Source organism: Haplochromis burtoni, unplaced genomic scaffold, assembly GCF_018398535.1.
Source record: "Haplochromis burtoni strain Fernald_Lab_line unplaced genomic scaffold, NCSU_Asbu1 Contig_44, whole genome shotgun sequence".
Lineage (NCBI taxonomy): Eukaryota > Metazoa > Chordata > Actinopteri > Cichliformes > Cichlidae > Haplochromis > Haplochromis burtoni.
In genome coordinates, this window is record NW_024582405.1 from 1,096,277 (window position 1) to 1,117,169 (window position 20,893).

The 20,893-nt window shown below is 42.2% G+C and overlaps 1 protein-coding gene and 1 long non-coding RNA gene across 22 annotated transcripts in view; both read left to right on the forward strand.

Annotated features, from left to right (window-relative positions):
* Positions 1 to 212: 212 nt before the first annotated feature.
* The window catches only part of celf2 (cugbp, Elav-like family member 2), a 236,789-nt gene continuing 216,108 nt past the window's right edge, over positions 213 to 20,893 (forward strand). For 4 of the 21 annotated variants that reach the window (XM_042220149.1, XM_005921017.3, XM_005921020.3 and 1 more), the window contains exon 1: positions 220 to 505. In XM_042220149.1, coding sequence (XP_042076083.1) covers positions 453 to 505 — 53 coding nt within the window. In that variant the 5' untranslated portion in view covers positions 220 to 452. Of the gene's footprint in view, positions 506 to 20,893 lie in introns of all 21 variants that reach the window. The other 17 variants (XM_014333205.2, XM_014333208.2, XM_014333207.2 and 14 more) reach the window with 11 other exon arrangements.
* Positions 3,089 to 20,122, forward strand: LOC121814408. The gene is made up of 3 exons (XR_006054316.1): positions 3,089 to 3,100; positions 3,389 to 3,393; positions 8,050 to 20,122. It is a non-coding gene; the product is annotated as an uncharacterized LOC121814408 (long non-coding RNA).

Sequence of the window (20,893 nt, forward strand, 5' to 3'; positions counted from 1 at the left end):
AGTTTTCAGTGAGAACACTTGACAGTGAAAATGAGGTGTATAAACTCCAGCTTGTCCTTGTGTACTGTTTGAAGATGAAAATGAATAAATGAGTTTCTCAGGTAGGATTTACCCTCCTCTGCTGTACATCTCCAGCATTTCCAGCAGAAGCCCGCCTGTCTGCGAGAGAGGAACCCGAGGAAGCTCGGGAGACGCGTCTGCAGAGCGCAGGCTTTGTACAGGAGGGGGCGGAGAGAGAGAGAGCGAGAGAGAGAGAGAGAGAAAGAGAGAGAGAGCGAGAACGAGAGAGAGAGCTGTGACAGCGCTCATCACCCACTGAACAACCAGGACGGGTTGCATCCGAGCAATCGCTGTCATTCGCTGACGGAGTTTACAGCCTTAGCGCCGCTTTTTCTTTCGATCTTTTTCAGCCGCACCCCCTCCCTCTCCCGGTGCTGCCCAGCCAGTCGACCATGGTTTCTATAATTTCAGACCTGGACCCTCTGAAAAGCTGGAACGTGTTAAGGTAAGCGCCCGGCCAGTTTCTCCACAGCCTCGACAGTCCGCTAGCAGAGAGGGGAAACGGAGACAGGAGTGCGGTGTGTGTCTGTCTTTGCTTTTCTTTCTTTCTTTTTTTCTGGAGAGAATGAGGGTGGGACGCAGCGCAGGCGGGAGGTCGCCGCCTTCTCACCATGGCAGTGGCGCTGCGGTGCGTAATTACGCACGCTTTGCGCCGTTTGGCTTTAATGTGCCGCGAATACGGAGCTCTTGCCACTTTCTGAGCTCCTCTTCCTCCTCTGCTGCGCTCTGTCATGAGGCTGATGCGTACGAGCTGCCGTGTGTCCACGTACATCTCATTAACCTCCGCTGCTGCCCCGCGCGGCGCTTCATCACCAGCCGTCATCCCCAAACTTTCCTCCATTTCATCCTAGAAGTAAGAATAACACCCATTTATCACCCCTCCCTTGCCCCCGCCCCCCCCTTGCTGATGTGGTCCCTCTGAACGCTGAGGAGTCTCGCGCTTTGCCAGAAAAAATAGTATACCCCTCTAGGAATTTATCTTGAAACATTTACTCATGGCTGATTGCCTGCCTGCTCCAGCGCGCTTTAGACAACATTAAATTTTATCTCTACTGCTGCAAAACATGTTTTCAGCAACACAGCCCGTTTACTTCTTGGCACGGAAGGCGGTCCACGATACACACTTGAGCCTCACGTGAGGTCAAAGGTTAAACTTCTCTTGGCTTCCCTTGCCCTTAAACGCAACCCTCTCTCCCCTTTTCTGTCAAACACCTATTAGGCTCATAGGCAGGACACTAGGCTCTGTCTCGGACCTGCAAATCACACTGAATACATTCACTGTCATTAAGCATCTCAGCAGAAAAAGCCTATGAATTTAAATGCTGAAATTTAAAAGGCCTTGTCCCTGAATATTTCAGCCATTTGATAAATAAGTCATTATTCCCTCGACAGAGTCGGCGGTAGCAGCCGGGACTATCGCAGATTCTATTTTAGAGACTAGGAGAGGAGACAGAACCCTCAGGACCCTCAAATTATTCTTTTAATGCTGCCTCTCCTCTCTTTTATCATTTTTTTTATCCCCTCACCCGCACCACCTCTTCCATCCCACCACCATAATCCACAAATCCAAAATAGAAAATGAGCGGAGCAATGTAGAGCAGGCATATTTCGGTGAACTGCTGACGGACTGGGAGGGGGGGCAAGTGATGTCATTTCCAAACAGGCGGTGATGACCATTCAGGCTGAGAAATAGGGCATGCAGTTGACCTGGCGCACAGACTCATACTTGCTCAGAAATAGCCACAGCAGACACTTTCTCTATGGACACGCTCTTCCTCTCCTTTCAGACTGTTTGCTTAACTGGGACACTTCTCGTGGCAGCATAAAAAAAAGACGCTTTTAGCTTGTTTTAGCCACCGGCATATTGGCCTCATAGCGGCCATTTTGGCTCAACAGGTGGGAAGCCAAAGGTCAGCGAGAAGGTGAAAGTTTTGGGATTCAAATGGGCGAACTTGTGCACAGTAATCTCTGCACCAGTTTAGTTTAGCTGGCGTTGGATCAGTCGGTATAAGAGAAACAAGGAAAAGGCAGGCAGAGCGAAATGGTGTTAGGAAGGACAGCAAGAAGAGACGGGAGTATTTACCTCCCCTCTGGCTCTTGTCTTCTCTCTTTATTAAACCTTTGTTCTTCCAGATTAGAGGCAAGAGCAGCTGTCCCTCTCTCCAAAGACGATGCATCTTAATAAAGACCAGCTTATCGCCGGGCCCGACGCTCACACTCTCTCGGGGTCACAGTCATACACACACGCACAGTTACATCCGCCAGTCCTTCACGCACGCACACACGCACACACACACACACACACAAACAAGTACTTCTCAATCGTGTACCATAATGAAGCACCTCGGCAGCGTTCTCGCCGCTGTTTTCTCCCTAATGAGACTCACCTCCGTCACGCTCAGACACGCACGCTTCATACCGTAACCACAGCAGTGTGAAGACGGCACGTGTGTGTTTTGCTTCAAACAAAGGGAAGTGATAAGGAGCGCTTACTTGGATATCATTTCCTAAAAATTTAGCACAAGGCTAAAACCCCAATTTCTGCCTGAGTGACGACTGAGCGATCCTCGGTTAATATTTAAGAAGCCAAATAACAAAAACCAAAACAATAAATGTCGTTTCAAAGATTTTGTTACAGCAAACTAGCCAAACACATGAGAAAGATCTCACTGCTGAAACACAATTAGGCAGCATCATATGCATATTAGCAGAATTGGCTGATTAATGCGGCTGCTGCCGAGTCTGATTTTAGTTTAAATGCAATATGAAGTTAATGCAAGTGACAAATGTGTGTTCACGCGTGCGATCATCAGAAGGGCGTGTCTGCTCCTCTGAATTCAGTCACACAGTTCTGTTCCTGCTCGAGAATCACGGATGGAGGTTGGAAAATCAGCCCGTGCCTCTCACAGTGCACGTCACATATCTGAAGTGTAGTTGAGTTATTCCATAATGAGAAACAGCATGCATATTAATTCCATCTGATTGCATCCAGCTACCACACACACACACGCACAAGCATGTCAAAGACGAGGTGTGCTCTGTATTCAATTAGGGAGGGGAAAGTGGGAGCTCAGGTTTTTATTCTATTACCACGCGGATGAAAAATTGCCGCATATTCAGAGACGGGAAGTTAAAGATAAATCAGCCAAACTAGGGGTTAAGTTGCAAAGCGAGTATGTGTATTCAGCACAAATATGAAAACGAGGCTTCATGTTAAAGCCTCAAACCGAAAATAAACCCAGAAATCTCCACCATCATTCCTTCACTGCTCCGTCTCATCGGGGACCTTTTTCATCCACTCATTTAAATCCGTATGCAGGTCCCGCAGTCCGAGTGCGCTCCGAGGGAGGCTGGAAGGCGAGAGTACGGGAGGTTGACAGAGAAAGGGGGCTTGACCTTTGACCCCGCAGTGTTGGTTTTAATTAATCCACTTAAAGAGTTTGTCCGCTTGCATTATGTGTCGCTTTATATCCCGCCGGACTGTGAGGAGAGGCGCAAATCCATCCGCCTAATTACCAAGACCACTGCTTGAATCTTTAAATCCCCTCTGATAGTGTGTGTGACTGCGGCATGAGAGAGTGTGTATTGCTGCTTTATCTGGACGTTGGACCTTTCCTACATTCAGGATTACACTGGTTTTAACTGAAGGGTTAGAGCGAAAACCGTTTTTTCTGGGGAAAGGCGCCCTCTGATATTTCCAGACCAGAGCAGCAGATAGGACGTGTCTTTATCTTTTAAATTCAAGCAAGTTTTCCAGCGTTTACCTCAGAATTTCATCCTTTTTTGTGGTGGAGAAAAGCTTGTCACGGGACACCGAAGTCATTATGCTCATCGAGGCAGGCATCACTTCATCGTGAGAGTCATACACAGCTAATTTGCTGATGTTGGAATCTGAATCAAAATACAAAATCGGGCTGAACTCCTTCCAGCCATCTCCCTCCCTATCTTTCCATCGCTGCGTTTGTTGGCTTATTTAATCGTCTTTGAAATTTTTCCATTGAGACGAGGGAAGCTTCTGTTCCGATTTGCTCCCCAAACCCCAGTGTTTACGGTTGCATTTGATGCATGTTGAATAATGACATGGATTCGCTCATGTGGAATCTTAACAAGCTGTCTTCAAGGCGTTCGCCTCGGCTTCTGACAAAGATCAGCTCAGAGGAAAGACCTCGAAAGGTTCCGGCGAGCACTGCAGCTCCTCAGGTGGCGCTGAGGCTTGTTCGATTTGAAGGAGGGATGGAAGTCAGATGCGGGACGAGTGATATTAATGAGAGAGGGCAAATTTTAAAAAAAGAAAATAAAAGTTTAGTCACCATTTGTTTAAAATGCACCGTGTGTTTGCTCATTAAATACTGCTGTCTAGACTTTTTTCTAATTCGTGTGTGTGCGTGTGCCTAACGATGCACTCCAACCATCACACTGATACAAGGAAAAGTGACAAGTTTAAATGAAAGTGATGGCAGCAGACGGGAGGGTCGGTGGGATGCGGGGCAGACTCAGAATCCACTCTCTGTGTCTCACAGCTGTCTGTCAAGCCTTTGTAGCGGAGAAGAACAATACAGCACTCAGCGTCTGAGTGACGGAGGCGTACGGGGCGGGCTGAAGGAGAATGAAAGGGAGGGCTGAGTTTCTCCGAACCAGCCCCTGGAATCAGCAAGAGATAATTATATAGCTGAGCAAAAAGAGTGCGTCACAAAACACAAAAGAGACAGAGGGAAGATGACAGAGGGAGAGAAGAGGACTAGAAAAGCTACAGAGGAGCAGGAGAGACTAGGAATTAGGAAAGAGAGGAGGGAATAACAATGGAACGAGGAGGCAAGACTCCTCCAGGGCAGGTGTTTGTTATGGAGAAGACTGCATTTTATAAAGAGTTGGATATCAGTAATTCTTTTCCATCTCTGATATGAAGGGATATTTTAAACATACAGCTTTTCACAATATGGGATTTGCATTAGCGCAGATCTCACTGCTCCTTAAGTGTAATAAATTAAGATACTGTGCTACCCATCAGTGATAAATACTGTTTTTCTCTATTTAGAATTTATTTGACAGCGATAGTTTAATTGATTTGCATACAGAGAGTATTACCGTATATTGCAAATTCTATAGATTTAGCTGTTAGTTATACTAGAAGTAATAATAGATTTCTTTAGGTTCGGCAGTAAAATCCTGAAATGTTAAAAGGATAAATGTGTGCGAATGTGAAGTTTCAGCGCATTTGTTGTTAAAGTACAGTTTCTGTGTATGTGTATCAGAGGAGACGGAGGGATAAAATGCACAAATTGTACAATGTGCTGCATATCAAAGTGTTCGGGAGTCGTTCCCGCGCCTCCTCCTGCCATCAAAGTCAAAAACCTGAGCACTTTTTTTTGGCCTTTTAGAAGTTTATATTTCAGTTGCAACCCTGCATCATTTACAGCCTTTTGAACAGCGTGCTCACAGGCTACAGTGTGTGTGTGTGTGTGTGTGTGTGTGTGCACGGACTCTCTGTTCCCGTCCTGTCCTTTGCAGTTGTCGGCTTCAGCATTCGTTTTGTTTGATTTCTTCCAAAAGTAAGATTACCTACCGCAGGCTTACACACACACACACACACACACACACACACACACACACACAAACACACACACAGAGAGGACATTGTCTGTCTCTTTAATGTTATTTTTGACTAAAACAAGTGTTGTTGCCTGTCACAGCATATGCAGTAGCTGCTTCTTTTTCTTTTTTCCCCCCTGCAACAAAGATCAGCTTAGTCAACAGCAGCCGCAGGGATTTAAAACGCAACTGTAACACACACCTCACATGACTGTGTGTTTGTACTTGTGTTACTCATGTTGTGGGGACACGCATTTTTAGCACAGTCGCATAACTGCTTAAATTTTAGGGTGAAGCCTTGGCAAAGAGGAGGCTTGGGTTTTGTCAGGAAGAAGTTAGGCCTGAGGATAAATTGATTTAAATCAATGTCATGTTCTCCTGAGTGTGTGTGTGTGTGTGCGTGTGTGTGTGTGTGTGTGTGTGTTCATAAAGTCACCATATAATCACTGAGTATGAGGTAACGTGCATGTGTAAATCAAAAATGTCGAACAAATTCAAAGCCGTTTCTTTTCTTCCTTCCTGTTTTTTCCTTTTGCTGTTGTTTTTCTTTCTTTTGTTCTTCATTTCTGTCCGTTTCTTTTTCTTTGATTAGTTTTTTGTCTGTCCACCGTTTTTCTTTTTCGTTTTTACTTTTTTTTTTCTTTTTAAAAGATAAATTTCCATGTTTTTTTAAGTCCATATATGTTTATATCTTTAACTGCCTCGGACATGCACGCGCGCGCACACACACTTAACACCACTGGCTCTAAGTGACAAATCTGTTTAATAATGCACCACCTGGAGCATGGCTTTCTTTCTTCATGTCTTTCTTTCATTCTCTCCTTCTGTTGCCAACTCTCTCTCTCTCTCTCTCTCTCTCTCTACTCTTCTCTCTCTCTCTCTCTCTCTCCACTCTCTCTCCTCTCTCTCTTGCACACGTACACTAATCATTCCCTCTGGCTGTATTTTACTGCTGTACTTTGTTATAGTCTTATTCTCAAAGGTACTGCTGCCATGTGCACTGTGGCTGGGCCCATAAAGAAGCTTTAAACCAGTATGAGTGTTTCCCCCACTGACATACAACTGTCTTTATTCCGTATGGCTTAAGAGACACAGGAAGTACAGAGCACACTCCCTCCTCCACCTTTCCTTTTTACATCCTTCCTTTTTTTATTCTCTTTTTAAAAATTTCTCTTCCACCTCCACGGCAGATTTCACCCGCTCTCCCTTTTTTTCTCCCCCCTTCTCCCTCTCATAGTGATACTCTACAAGTACATAACCAGGGGGGAAAGAGGAAGGTGATCAGGGAGTGAAAGGAAAAAGAGAGAAAGGCTGGAGGATGGGGGGAGGTGAGGGGGGGGGGGGGGGGGGAATAGATCTTGTCTGAATAAATAAACAGCCTTCCCTCGCACCAAAAAGAAAAGCTAAGCTGGAAGAGGAGAGCGGGAGGGAGGGAGGAAAATAGGGGGAGGAGGGCTGAGAGGTGAGAGTCAGTGAAGGAAAGAAAAACATTGGCACTCTGCCTGGTGGAAATCAGGAAAAAAGGAGATAATCTCTTTGTGTGTGTGACTGATGGATGCTTGAAGCGAAGCAAAGCAAAAGAAAAAGAAAAAGTAAAAAAATAGAGACAACGCATAACCAGAGGCCAAAAACAAAACTGACCGAGCATAGTGCGAGTTTGGTTTTGCAGGGGTCACGCCAATAGGTCAGACTGAAACTGTGCAACACCAGAGGCTATCTGTAAAGGAAATCATTATTCGTCTTGTAGATGGATATTTTCTCAATTTACTTTGGCATTTATTTTGAAAAATTAACTTTAAAAGTTAATGATAAACCAATAAACGCAGCAGAATGATTACATATTGGTTTACATGGTGTGTGAAATGCAGTGTACTTTAGTGTTCCCAAAGGGAAATTTCTATTGCCCCACATTAAAAAAAACCCACAAAAAACTGCCTTTTATGAATGAGGTTTAGTATGGAGAAAGGTTAAATTTAAAACATGCTGTATAGCAGCGCAAAAAAAAAAATTGACTGTCAGCAGCTTCATTCCAGAAAATATCCGAACAAGCTTTCAGAAGCCTGCATCGGTCACACTGCAGAGAGAAAATATAGAGAGGATGAGAGGGAGAGCTAATGAATTACGGGTGGCCTATGAATAGAAAAAGAGAGAAAAAGAGAGAGGTCCACGCTCTGTGCTTCTTTTCCTCCTCCTGGGTTATGGAAGTGTCACGCTGCGAGTGTTGCCATGCAGATGGTGACCCTGGAGTGTTGCAAAAGGGGAGGGGGGGGGGCAAGAGGAGAATTAAAAACAGAGAAAACTCGAGAGGGGAAAAAAAACGAAATGGAAATGGAGACGGGGGATTGCTTTTGTTTTGTTTTTGTTTTTATTAAATAAAAACCGTCTGAACAGAACAGGAAGTCATTTGATTGACTGCAGAGGTTCGACAGGCATCTTTAATCACAGTCATGATCACTATCAACTGAAACTGTTTAGGTTTACGAAGGCACACCAGCTGCCAAATTTGCCCTTAGATAAGTAGTGCTTTGTTGAATAATCATCGAATCATGATGGAGGCAGAGAAAAACTTGTTTTCCTCTCCTGCTTCCAAACAGGAACCATAGTTGTCATTTAAACCCCCGACACGGGTAGGGTGACACAGGACTTGGTTCTAATAAAGGAGATAAATCAGAGCAGAGACACGATACTGGGCGTTTACACATTTTATTCGATGTATGCCATTGAACACATCTCACGCACAGGCATACATGCTGTTGCAAAGGGAACAGCACTGCAGGGTGGAGTCCATATAGCAGGAATCTTATATGATGTAACCACCGGGGCTATTTGCTCCATACTCTGGGCAAAAGAAAGAAGCCCTCCATTTAACAGATTCTACTGAACATGTTGAAAACCTGGTTGAATTTTGCATCTTTAACTTCTTAACACCTACCAGGTCACTGGCAACCCATCTAGAGTTATGGGTAGGGACTGGTTCTGGTGAATGGTTCTTCCCTTTTTATAGAATTATTAAAATTAAAATCCAAATGAAAACGGTAAATGTAAAAGCAACTTGCCTTTTTAGCATAAAACAAAACCCATCCCTAACCGTAGGCAGGTCAACTATGACCCCATTGATGTCAAGAGCTTAAAGCAGATGGATGTACTAAAATATATTTCTACCTCATGTTTTGTGTTTTAGTGATCACTTTTATTTAAATACTTCCACAAATATTTAAGGCCATTTCAAGGTTTCCAGTTCTATGTCTGCAGGGATCTTCGTTGAATTGCCCAATAAGCTACACAAACATTCATGTACAACCAACAATTTAAGACTGGAATGTCTTTCACCTTTGCCCAGTAGTATTTAGATTCCAATTTTGGGGGCCATTGGAATTCTCGAGACATCCATCCCCTTCTTGCTATCTTAGACTTTAACTGGGATCCCTATTGAGTTACGTCCAAATTATGTTCAGTTCAGGTAAAACCCTTTTCCCAAATGGATAAGCAGAAATTGCTAATTGTTATTATTATAATTATTCTGTCACCAAGTCGTACCTTTTTTCTCCAAGTTCGACTTATCATTGACTCTGTTTTAGAGCGGGTCCCTTGGGGAGACCTCCAGATATTGGGTCCTTAAAGTCGGTGATCCCACGTCAGTGCCTCAGGCTATTTGTTGGGTTCCTAGCACAGTTTCCGAGTAGCTGGGTACACTTTCCTGCTGCGGGAGGCAACTGCCATTGGGGAATACCACTTGAATACCAGGACCCAAGAAAAATGCTACCTTTTTGTGAAGGAATTAATGTTCTTCACTAGACTTGTCAGACATTTTAACGTTCTGGCTGATTGGTTTATGTTTATGTTAATATAAGAGTTCTTGTTATTGCTGAGATAATTGCAAAGCTCTCATGTCGAATGGTCAAAATGAAGAGAAAATGAAAACAGTGTTATACCTGACTCAGATTAAAATCAAAGTGTTTGCTAGTGTTGTCGTTAATCCCGTTATTTTGCACACAATTTTACAGCATTTTGCCATGCAGCCACAGCAGAATGCTTTTGTGTCATGTGGCACTAAAACACTTACGGTATGTTAGATATGAATTATCTAACTTTAGACAGAAATGCCATTTTTAATTTGGAATATTATTGCAACATATGACTATTGGGAATTAGGGCAGTGGCTTTAGCATTAAAGCCGCAGAATTTCATGGTGCAGTAAGACTGTTTGGGAGCCCTTTGCTCTGTGGACTTCAAGAATGGAAATTTTAGGCTTTCAAAACTCACTGTTGGAGTTTCAAGAAATTCACAATCATCAAAAGACATTTCTAACTGAAAAAAGGAAGGGGGGGGGCAGCATTCCTATTGCAACATTTTGCATTGTGACACATTTCTGTTGGAACTGTGCTATTATTGGCTAGCTTATGGGGACATGACATTGTTATCTTTGGCAGTCAGTTGGCTCTGAGGTAACTCATTGATTATTTAATGGGCCTTAACAAGACATTTTTACAACAACTTTAACTTCAGTTCACTGGCTGTATGTAGGGTTTGACAAATATTAGAAACACCTCAAAGCTACAAAGTGCAGCTTTAAAAATAAACCTAACCACACAGCTGAAGCTGAACGTCTCTGTTCTTTTTATGTTGTCCACCCACTGCACTATTCAGTGAAGAATACTGACTCACTTGACTGCAACAAGTTTTAAAGCACTGAGCTGCTGAGCACCAAGCTGCCTTAGTTTTGCTTGACCTGGATGAATTTGGCTCTTGAAGACCAAAAAATTGGACGGAGATGGAAATGTCATGGGGGTGTGAGGGTGGGGGAGCTGATGGTAAAGAGGAGGAGAGATAAAGGAAACGAGACACTGTTACTGCAGCTGCAGAAACTGCGTGTTTTTATTGGAGTGGACTGTTGCCTAATGTTATTCTCACAGTCAGATGACTGAAGAAAGAGCCCCAGAGCCATCCTGGTCATTATATTACACCTCATACTGTGTGCGTCTGTGTGTAGAACAGATATGCATATCAAATAGAAATGTTACCTTTTCCCTTTAGAATTTTTTTTCATTTTATGATATATTGTGTATACATATATTAAATAAAATGTGTTTTGTCATCTAAAAGTCAACCATACAGTATTTTTCTTGTTTTAAACACATATTTATCGCCAGCATATAATCTCTCTGAAAAAATGAGACCTTTCCACATTTACTTAGGCCTCTAACAGCCTGTGGATAGATTAATGTGTGAAGGCGTGGGATGAATCAAGAGTAGTGAACTTTTTTCTTAATTTCGAACACCTTGCCTCACTAACACTCTTGGCTCTGCTGTAGCTACAATGCTGTTAGCTTAAAAATAAGTAAGTCTATTTTTTCCGGCAATAGTAAACTAATAAAGCTGTTTTCTGAATAGAAAATCTTTATAAAAGGAACTTTCACCTCGAGTAGTTAGCTGCTATATCGGACGTTTATCAACTTGTCCATGTTAGCAGGTAGACCACCAGTAAATTGCTTGGCTATAATTATGAGCATTTAGCTAATGTTAGCTCGGCTGTTAACAAGGATAAATTGCTCCTAATGTAGTAAAATATAATATAGTACATGGACATCGTTAGGTCCCAAAAGTGAGGGCGAAACCTGTAGTTAAAAAGGGCCTAAGAAGTCTATGAGTAGAGGTCATGAAGGTTTCTAACTTGACCTCTGTAAACACTTTGCTAATATGTCTGCAGACGCAGTTTGGTAAATCTCGTTTATTCTGTGTTTATAAAAGGAAGCTTATATGTGGTATGCTCAATAGCTAATGATTTATCTTATCTTACAAAATTTGTACATTTAGCTAATGAGGAAACAGTAACATTTTGTTTTTTGAAACCAAGTGATCTGTGAGAGCACTAATCACAAGACTTCAAAATAGGACCTGTGGATGATGATTATGAGCCAAATACTACTTTTAAGTAGAGAAAGTCAGTTCACTGAATGATTGTAATTATAACCAATAGTTGATAAAGCCCAGATATCTAGTTTTAATCAATAAATGTGAGGATTGGGATTGTAAAGGTTCGCTTTTTGCCCCAGAACACGTGTACTTCACTTAAATGTTGCTGTCTTTTTTTTTGTCTTACTTTATAAAGTGCCTTGAGGCGACTGTTGTTGTGAATTGGCACTATATTTTAAAAATAAAAAAATTGAATTGAATTGAATATTTATGTCCTCCCAATGTGATTAATACAGCTACTCATGAAATAATCAAGAGGTGAAAATTCTGCCCTTTCAACCTTCACTATATTTATATATATATATATTTTTATCTTCACTTGCTACTTTTTTGTTTTCATCTTTTTCTTTTCAAACCATTGCCACTGTTTTAAACAAAGCATCTTTAGGTCTTTTGTGTGCTTCTGTTTAACATAATCCCGGTGTCTGTTGCCGTGGTTACACTTTCTTAATGTGCCATTGATGTGACTGTATGTATTAAAAGCACCGCTGACTCCTGGCAAAACTTTAAATGTGCCTCTCTACCTCTCCCTTCCTCCCTCTCTCTCCCTCCTCCCGTCTCCCTCTCTCAGCTCTGTGACAGTCATGTTTTCTTTGTGTGTCAAACAGAGAGCACTTGTCTGTGCCACTTTGTTACTGAGAGGATATAACTGATAGTGGGTTATTTTTGGATCGCAAGTGATACGAGCTGATATCTTTTGCCATTGAGGAAGCCTTTGAAAAGCAATGTTGGCATCGTGAATTAGAATTAGAATCAAATCAGGGCGTTATTTAAATGTTAATCAAATCAGCACTGAATATGTAATCAAAAGTAGATTTATTGTTGTAATTCTCCTGCTGCTATTAGTCTTGTCTGTGTCATATCTTGTGGCCATGCACACTGAATGCGAAGGCAATGAGCTCCACCACAGTAACATTATGACAGCATTTCATCTCCTCCCCTCGACACTGCGCTTTGGAAGATGACGGTAATTTGGATGAGATGTTTCAAGGCCCTGGGTTCTTCTCCCCCCTCGCTCGCTGACAGTCCCCAGTGCGCTGCAACATTAAAGCAAGACTGGAGCATGAACGTATGGCCGGCTATTAAATGGCAATCACACACAGAAGAGCTCTTTTATAGACGAACACATTTCTGCTTAATAGCTCTCGGAGCAGAGTCGTCCAAATATGACATTTCAAATGAAAGCCCTCTGAACGCCAGCTTCTATTAAAATCTTTGCTGAAATTTTTCAATTTGTCAGTTTTTATGTGATGTGGGCCAGAATGAAATCTGGATTGCAACCAAAAATTCCCAGTTTAGTTATGCGATCATGGTTTCAGAGGTGTCTGACTCACTCTAATAGTGTCATGCACAGTTAACTTGCTGCTGCTTCACGTTGAGGCCATTCGCGACACCAGCTTAGCCCAGAAGCAGTGATCAAATCTGGGGAACCTTCTGAGCCTCTGAATTCTGAGATTACTGGAACCTCTCGCCCCCTAATGGCTGCTTGAGGGTGAAGTTCATGTCATCAGTGGGCCCTGCACTCGCTCTTGGGAGTCCTGTTCCACCCTGCCCCATTAATTTCAAGTGCTACTCATATCCTTGGCCCCCTTACTTTCCATTTCTCAGCCCCCTCCCTCCTTCCATCATCACCTTGGTGCGCCCAGCCCAATCTCGCTGCTCTCCTGGCTCATTTTGAGCTGTAATTGGACAGGAGTCCCAGGGGATGTTCGTCAGCACGCCCCAGTGCCCTGTGTCCCATCTCCAGAGTAGAAACGCACCCGGCCATGGTCGATAAGCCGTGTTCCCCCCACCATCAGTCCAACGTTCCCTACTCTGCTAACTTTCAATAGGCAAAATGACTGGGCATCACTTCAAAACAGAGTCCAAAATAGACCCACAAAAAATAGCAACAAAACCTAATCTGCCCATTTTTTCTCACCGAAGGAATAATCATACCGCACACACCGCAAAGGCATTTCTGTCGTGTTTAATCCTGTCTGTCTGTAACTGAAACCTTAAAGATTATCCCTTAAAAACAAGTTGGTAAATGTGTAGTGGAAATGTTTCACTGCAAGTGGTTAAAGATGACCTAGTATGCCTTTGAATGCCATACATCTCAGACTAATCCTGTACCAAGTCCCCTCTTGTCCCCTTTAAGCATGTTGTCCTTTCTTTGGCTGCCCCTGCCAAACAGAAGGTTTGTATAGTAGGCGGGCGGGGCTTAGAGGTTTAGATGTTTATGGACGGATCATTTTTCCTTTTAGTTTTCTTTAAGCAAAGACCACTCTTGAATTTTAGCTGAGAAAATTATGACAAAATGTTTTGGCAAATATTTTTAGTATCTGATAATGTGTAAGATGAGATCCTAAAACACCTTATAACGTTCGTTCCTTCATCAGGCGTGAAAATCATTCTGCGGCCTTTCGCACCATACTCGAGCGAACACAGTTGTATATCTTTTGGTGTTGTGTTTGGCTCTGCCCCTGTGCCAGCTTTCCCTCGAGCAGCATTTGTGCTGGTAATCTGTCATATGAGCCCGTCTCATCAGAGGCACAGGAACATTTGGAGCTGCAAACAGAGAGCCTGGATAACACCCTAAAAGCTTCCTCCTTCCCTCTTATTGCCCACAGCTCAATCCCAACTATCTCAAATCTCTCTCCTTATCGCCTCTCCTTTATTGCCAAAGCTTGACGGGCACTTGACAGTTTAGAAAAATACCCCAAATTGGGCCTGACCTGAGTGCTGGTTGGCCACCAGTGTATACCTGCAGCTCCCCCCAGAGGCTGGCTCGCTCAGGTTGAAAAAAAATAATTCAGTGACTGTAATTTCTGAATTTCTTCTTGATGATAAAGTTATTTTCTTTGTCTGTGGCCATCTGTTCATGCTGCAGAGCTCTCAGACAGTCTCAAAACATCCAGTTTTATGTAATCATTCTCACTGCCTGACCTGTCCTCTCACCAGCTCTCCAACAATTACCGCTGAATGCCTGGTGTGTGTGTGTGTGTGTGTGTGTGTGTGTGTGTGTGTGTGTGTGTGTGTGTGTGTGTGTATTTGCCTGTTGCCAAGTAAAAAAGAGAAGAAAGCAAGCAGTGGGAGTGTGTGTTGGGGCTGTATTGGCATTCGCCAACCAGCTGATGAAAGCGGCGGCTCCGTTAATAATTGAAAGAGTACTTAACGACAGGAGCGCTGCCCTCGCAAGACAGCTTTTAATAACCAGGAAGGTTTCATATTTCTGGTTCTCCTCTTTTTCATCTCTGCTTCGTCCCCACCACTGCCGCTACCCCTCACCTCCTGCCTGCTCTTCTTCTTCTTCTTTAGAAGCTTTTTCAGCTCTATTGAGGAGCAAAGGATTGCTGCTGAAGAAGCATCTGTCGGCCTTTTAAAAACATAGCAGAAGAAAAGGTGTATGTGTCTACATGTGTGCATTTACTCAATTAAAGTGGGGAACATTGTGCTGGAATGGATAGTGTGCCGTGCCTATAGACAGGGAAGTCTATTTATTATGTCTCCCACATTATCCCTCTGTCCCTGCTGTCTAGTTGAGAGATATGTATTTGTTTATGGAAGCGCTCCGTCTCTACTCTTAATGTGCTCACCGCTCACCCTCATTAATTCGCTTGATGGTCTTTGATTTGCCGGGCATCACTAAGTCGCATTAAGAAATGTATTTCCCAGCTCTTACTTAACGACGCTTCCAGAACCAACGCAATTAAATGCACATTTAAATGCTTGAGGTTTCCCTCTAAATTCATGAGCAGAGACAGGCGCTTGATTAGCACCCCACAGAAAATTAAGCAGCAAGGGAAAGGTGATGCTGAGGTTTTTGGTAAATGGCACTTTCTTTAGTGTGCTTTCCTTTTGAAAGCATGGCACTCATCCTGTTATAGTAAGCTAATAAAGCATTTCCAATCATGTTTTAATCAGAAAACATAGCGCCAACAGGTGGTGCTAAATATGACTTCTAGTTACTCTTGCTTTGAAAAGAAATCACTTATGCCGTGGCATTTTTGCATATGCTTATTGAACATGGCACACATAAATAATACAAACAGATTTCCCCATGTACCCCAAGTAAAGTCTAGTCATACCACATGCAATAGTAACAATCACGTGTATTTATTTGGAGCTTTTCAGAACAAGCATCAAAATGATTCCATATACAATTAAAAGATGAGCAACAATTCTGGCAGGTTGTCATACAATTAGCCACTTTTAAGACATGAAGCCAGGTTTAAGGCTCCTTGTTATTTTAAGGAATAACAAGGAGTCACCAGCATAAAGAGTGGATAGCCTACAATCCTTAAAAGTGACAATTAAACTTACAATTCTAATTTAGATTCAGTTTTAAAAACAGTAAATCCTTTCTCTTCTATTTGGTTTGTTGTTTTTGTTGAGCAAGGTAAGAAAAAAATTTTTTTAATAATATAAAATAATAGAAATTATCGTGTAAAACACTGAAATTACGTATATTACAGAAATTACATATATAATATGTGTACTGATTTTAAAAGGAACAGCAGCATTACGTTACATGTACGTGGATGATGTTGTTGTTTGTAAATACAATTTACTAAACAGTTTTTACAGCGTTGCTACTTTGGTCTAACTGGAATGTGTTGTCATGCATATGCATAATGATGCTCATAGTGCCTGTAATTGATTACTTTGTCTTATAAAATGAAAATGTAGCTCCCAAAGAACAAAAATACGAGTTAGTGAATTAGTGAACCTAGCAAGTGCTGCTGGCTAGTAAAATTAAAAAACATGCTTGAAAAATATCTGAAAACTGAGGTTTTCTTCAACAAAAACACAGATAAGAGGAGACGAGGACGTCCCGAGATGAGTTCTGACCACTGATAATACTATTTTTCTCGATTTAATAGGGAAATGTGATCCCTTCCACTTATCAGCAATGGTCATGGTGTCAGAGAAGAAATATAAATGTGTATCATCAGCATAGAAATTGTAACTAGCACGGTGGGGTTTTTTAATACCAAGTGGTGGCATAAAGATAGAGACGTCTAGTACTCTGTGGCCATCCTTTAGTGATCCCTTCTAATGTCCACACAGATTGAGCTTTCCAAAAGATTAAATAGAGCCTATCTAAAGCGAAATTTGAAATACCTGCCACTCTCTAATATTTTAAAATGAGTGTATTATCATCAAAAATGCTCAGAATCACAGACAGTTACAACATTAATAATAAATTACGTGTAGGACACAGTTGCTGTGATCTTAACTCCAACCCACATTTCTTAGACCACCAGCATTCAAAAAGGAAATGAAGCTATTTTTACAGGAAGTAACTCCATTAGAAACTGCTGTCACGGTATCCGGAGTAATTGGGGCACTGTTTATTTCCAATGTTTTATTTGTTTGTAACAATTTTGTAAAAATCAGAACCACTAAAATTGCTAATAGATTCTAGCAAAAGAAGTCTCTTTGTCTTTGTCAATTAGGATGACTTATTAACTGTTGTTAACTGTACTTAGTGACTCATCACTAGTCAGCTCTAGTTTTGTCTGCTGACACTGGCACACAACTAGGGAATAATGTTCTCTAACAGAGAACTATTAGAGAGTAATTATTTAGCAGCATGTGAAGGATCAGCTACATAGTCAATTTATATAATCAGCTTGTTGGATTGAAGAGAAATTAAGCAGCAAAAAAGACCTGAGTGACTCTGAAAAGGGCTAAATGGTTAAGGCCAGAGTTGCTCCACCAAATAACAAGGCAAACCATGAGTTGATGAGAGGGCGTTGGTGAAAATAATGGAACAAGTCTGATTAGGATTTTTAGAAAACCTGATCAGTGTAGTGCTCTTTACCACAGTACATTCTGTGGAGTTCACGCACTCACTTCAAACTCTGTTATCCCCCTTTTTGGCAGAAATCTGAGAAATACAGATGCATTGAAGAAAATTAAGAACTGGATGGCATTAGCTAGAAAACATGTTTGAAACTAAGCTTGACTTTTCTTTAGCTCAGGAAGTTGCTCATCAGCGAATGGCCTTTTAAAGTGATGTGTTGCCATTATACTTGGTGACAGTTGTAAAAGACGTGTAATGATCACTCCCCTGTAAGTATACATGAATGAATAACTCAGTGTACGTATAGACATTGTTAACACACTTTATCAATTCATTCCTCAATTTGTGCTCGCTCATCTAATTTGCATGTACCCATACCTCTTGAGCTCTGCAGCTGAATGGGCCTAATTGAATAGTTGATCACATATTAATCTAATTAGTCTGGTTCAGTCGTGGTCATTGTGTGCTGAATTCATTTCTTCTGTCTTGTTATTGTGTTCTCTCAGGCCAGAGCCTGTCATTGGCCCCAGATGGTTTACTATAGCTAGCCGCCGCTGATTTAACTGAGAGCTTCTCCCTTTGTCTCCGGATCAGACCTCCATACTGCACTCTGATCACAGTGATGACAGAGAGGCAGACAGAGAGAGAGTGGAAACAAGGGATCAAGAGGGAGTGTAAAAAATGTTTGGGAGAAAAAAAAAAAGAAAGAGGCAAAGAAGGATACCACCATTACTGTTGAGGGTGATCATCGCCATAGCCCAGTTTTCCATGAAAAGGCAACAAGTGGAGCCTAATGGGAAATATGCAGATGTATGCAAATATGTTGGATGGGTCGCCCAGAGGCCCACTGGGAGATTAAAGCTCTTCGGGATGGAGAGGGCTGTGGAGAAGACTAGCACTATGAGCTCAGTGCAGCAGCATTAAACAGGGAAACATGACATGAACCAATTTTAGGCCTTGTTTTCAAGCTCATCGCCATTAATCTCACAAACAGACTCGTGCTGATGGCAGCACTCTACCGTGATCTGTCAGCCTGAATTGGCATCCGGTGATCTGATCCACGATGGACATCTTTAACTTGATAGTAGCTCTGCAAAGATAAAAACCTGGCTCTTTCATTGTTTTTACAGTTACAGTTTTGAATGTGGTTACTTTTCTCCGTCGTGCCTTGGTCTTCCAGGTAGATTTGATGGATGAGATCCCAGGGCTGCTATTTCACACTCTTTCACAGGTTGATCGGCTCAAAATGACTGTAGCAGTAGGAGAATGAGACTTAGAGGAGAGGTACAGGCACTTAGGACTTTACCCTCAAGCTCTCCACCATTCACGCTCCACTTCCACATTTGATCCACGGCAGTCTCTCAACCTGAGTCCGCAGCAGCTGGGATGGAAGTGTTGCTGAGAGTTACAGATGTTGAACAGACTGAGCAACAGAATAAATGGATGAAGGCATTCAGGGTTACAGTAACCCTGAATGCCTTCCCTGGAAATAGAGAAGTTAATTTGTCTTGACAATGCTATGAGGTAACAGCAAGATTTCTTCTTTAGGCTTGGATGAATTTGAAGCACTACTGAATCGTGAATACAAAACATGTTCTACAGCCTTACACAATACCTGGTTCGACAATGTAATACAGTTCAACCAACAAATTCATTCATGTACCAAAGTTAAACTCTGGTGTATTGTTAACCTGGGCATACGATGCACTTTTAGTTTGTATAACCATAAAACACTCTATGGCAGTTTTGAGTAATTTTAAATATAGCCTAACTAATAGATCCACTCACTGATATTGGCCTTTTGCGGATATATCAGTGTCAGCACATATGGTGTCTGAATTTTGCTGATACGCATTAGCATTTAGCATTTTTGATATCATTCACTTTGCCCAATAGGAGTCATAGTTATATCTATAGTATGTATAGAAGAGGAGGATCACAGGTGAGCATCATAAGCCTAACACCAAAGCCAGCACTTCTACAAAAAAGGGGGTAAAAATTAGTGATGATTTGTACAAACATTGGCACTGCGTGTGCTCATGCTAACTTATATCTCATAGCACATATCTGCCTTATATAAGACAAATTCCTAAGGATACGGCTGCTCCGTTTCTCACCATCTGTGAGATTTCCACTATTTGGCAGCCTTCAGCTTTTTGATATAATGTTATGACTAAAGCATTGAATGTGCCAGGTCTATACGTGACCTCTCTGTTCTAAAGCAGGCCTGCAATAGCAGGTGTTAAGTCTCAAATGTTCACATCCGCCCAGGCATATTTAGCAGCATCATAAATCTACAGTTTACTGTTAAACATGCCATCGTTGCACTAGGAGTGCCTATAAATCAATGTTTACAACCCCAGCCTCCCCGAGCTTGTGAAAGGCATGCTCTGGTAAGATTTTTCCCTTCTTCTTTTTCCCTTTTTTTGAAATATTTAACTGTACAACGTTTTGGTCCTGAGAGCTTAATCAAGTATTATATTCAAGACAAGAAGAAAGATCATGAAGTGCTTGGGTTACCATGGGTCAATTGGAGCTCTCAGAGCTTCTTTCTCTTGAACCCTATTAGAGCGGAGCAGGGACGATGCCCTGCTTAATCCCTGCCTCGTGTTGGTTGTTAGCCTGGCAGTTTTAGCTTAATACATTCATACTAAGAAAGCTGCACAGGCCTTATGCATTGGGTTTCCTGCTGTTTAAATCTTTAGCAGACACAAAGAGACAGACAGCACAGCTGGACTTAAGCGCCCACGTAAATTCCCTTTATGCCTTGCCACAGATTACCTTCCCTCTCTGAAATTTCCAAAAGGCTCTCCGTTCAGTTTTGTGTCATTTGCCTGGACTTTATTGGAAATGCGCCTTCTTAAAAAAATGCCTTTGTTGAGAAATAACTTTGCCTTGACTGTCTTGCTTTGCCTTCCGTTTTAGTGGCTTCATCCCGTCACACTCAGCTCTACTTTCTAGGCCTGTCTCTCTTTCTTGTCTCACACACCAGCTGTGTCAGAGTGAAGTGAAACAAGATGCGATCAGCCTAATGTGATTCTTGTGTATCAGCAGACTCTTGTCTGTTTTCAACTTACATAACAGCTTAATTCTTCTCAACAACACAGTGTCTCATTTTTCCTACTTTTTGGGGCATGTTGTCATAAAGCGGGAGTGTTTTGGGGCTTCTCCTCTGTATCCATGGAGAAAACGAAACAGCGATGATTAAGCCACGAGGCCAGGTTCAGGCATGGCGCCAGCTGCTGATTAAGGCTATTACTTCGTAACCAGCGACTGCTGTTTTCTAGGAAAACTCAGAGCATGACATATACCAATAAAGAAATCTTTACGAGAGCTAATGGTGTGGGGAATTGTCAAGCGGAAGAGCAGTGCTTTGCTTTGAATGTGTGTTTCTGTGTGTGGGGGTGTGATAAAAGCTGACATCCCCTGGGCTTCAGACCACTCTGTCTGGACGTGCTCTTGCAGTGCTGCCTTCTTTAA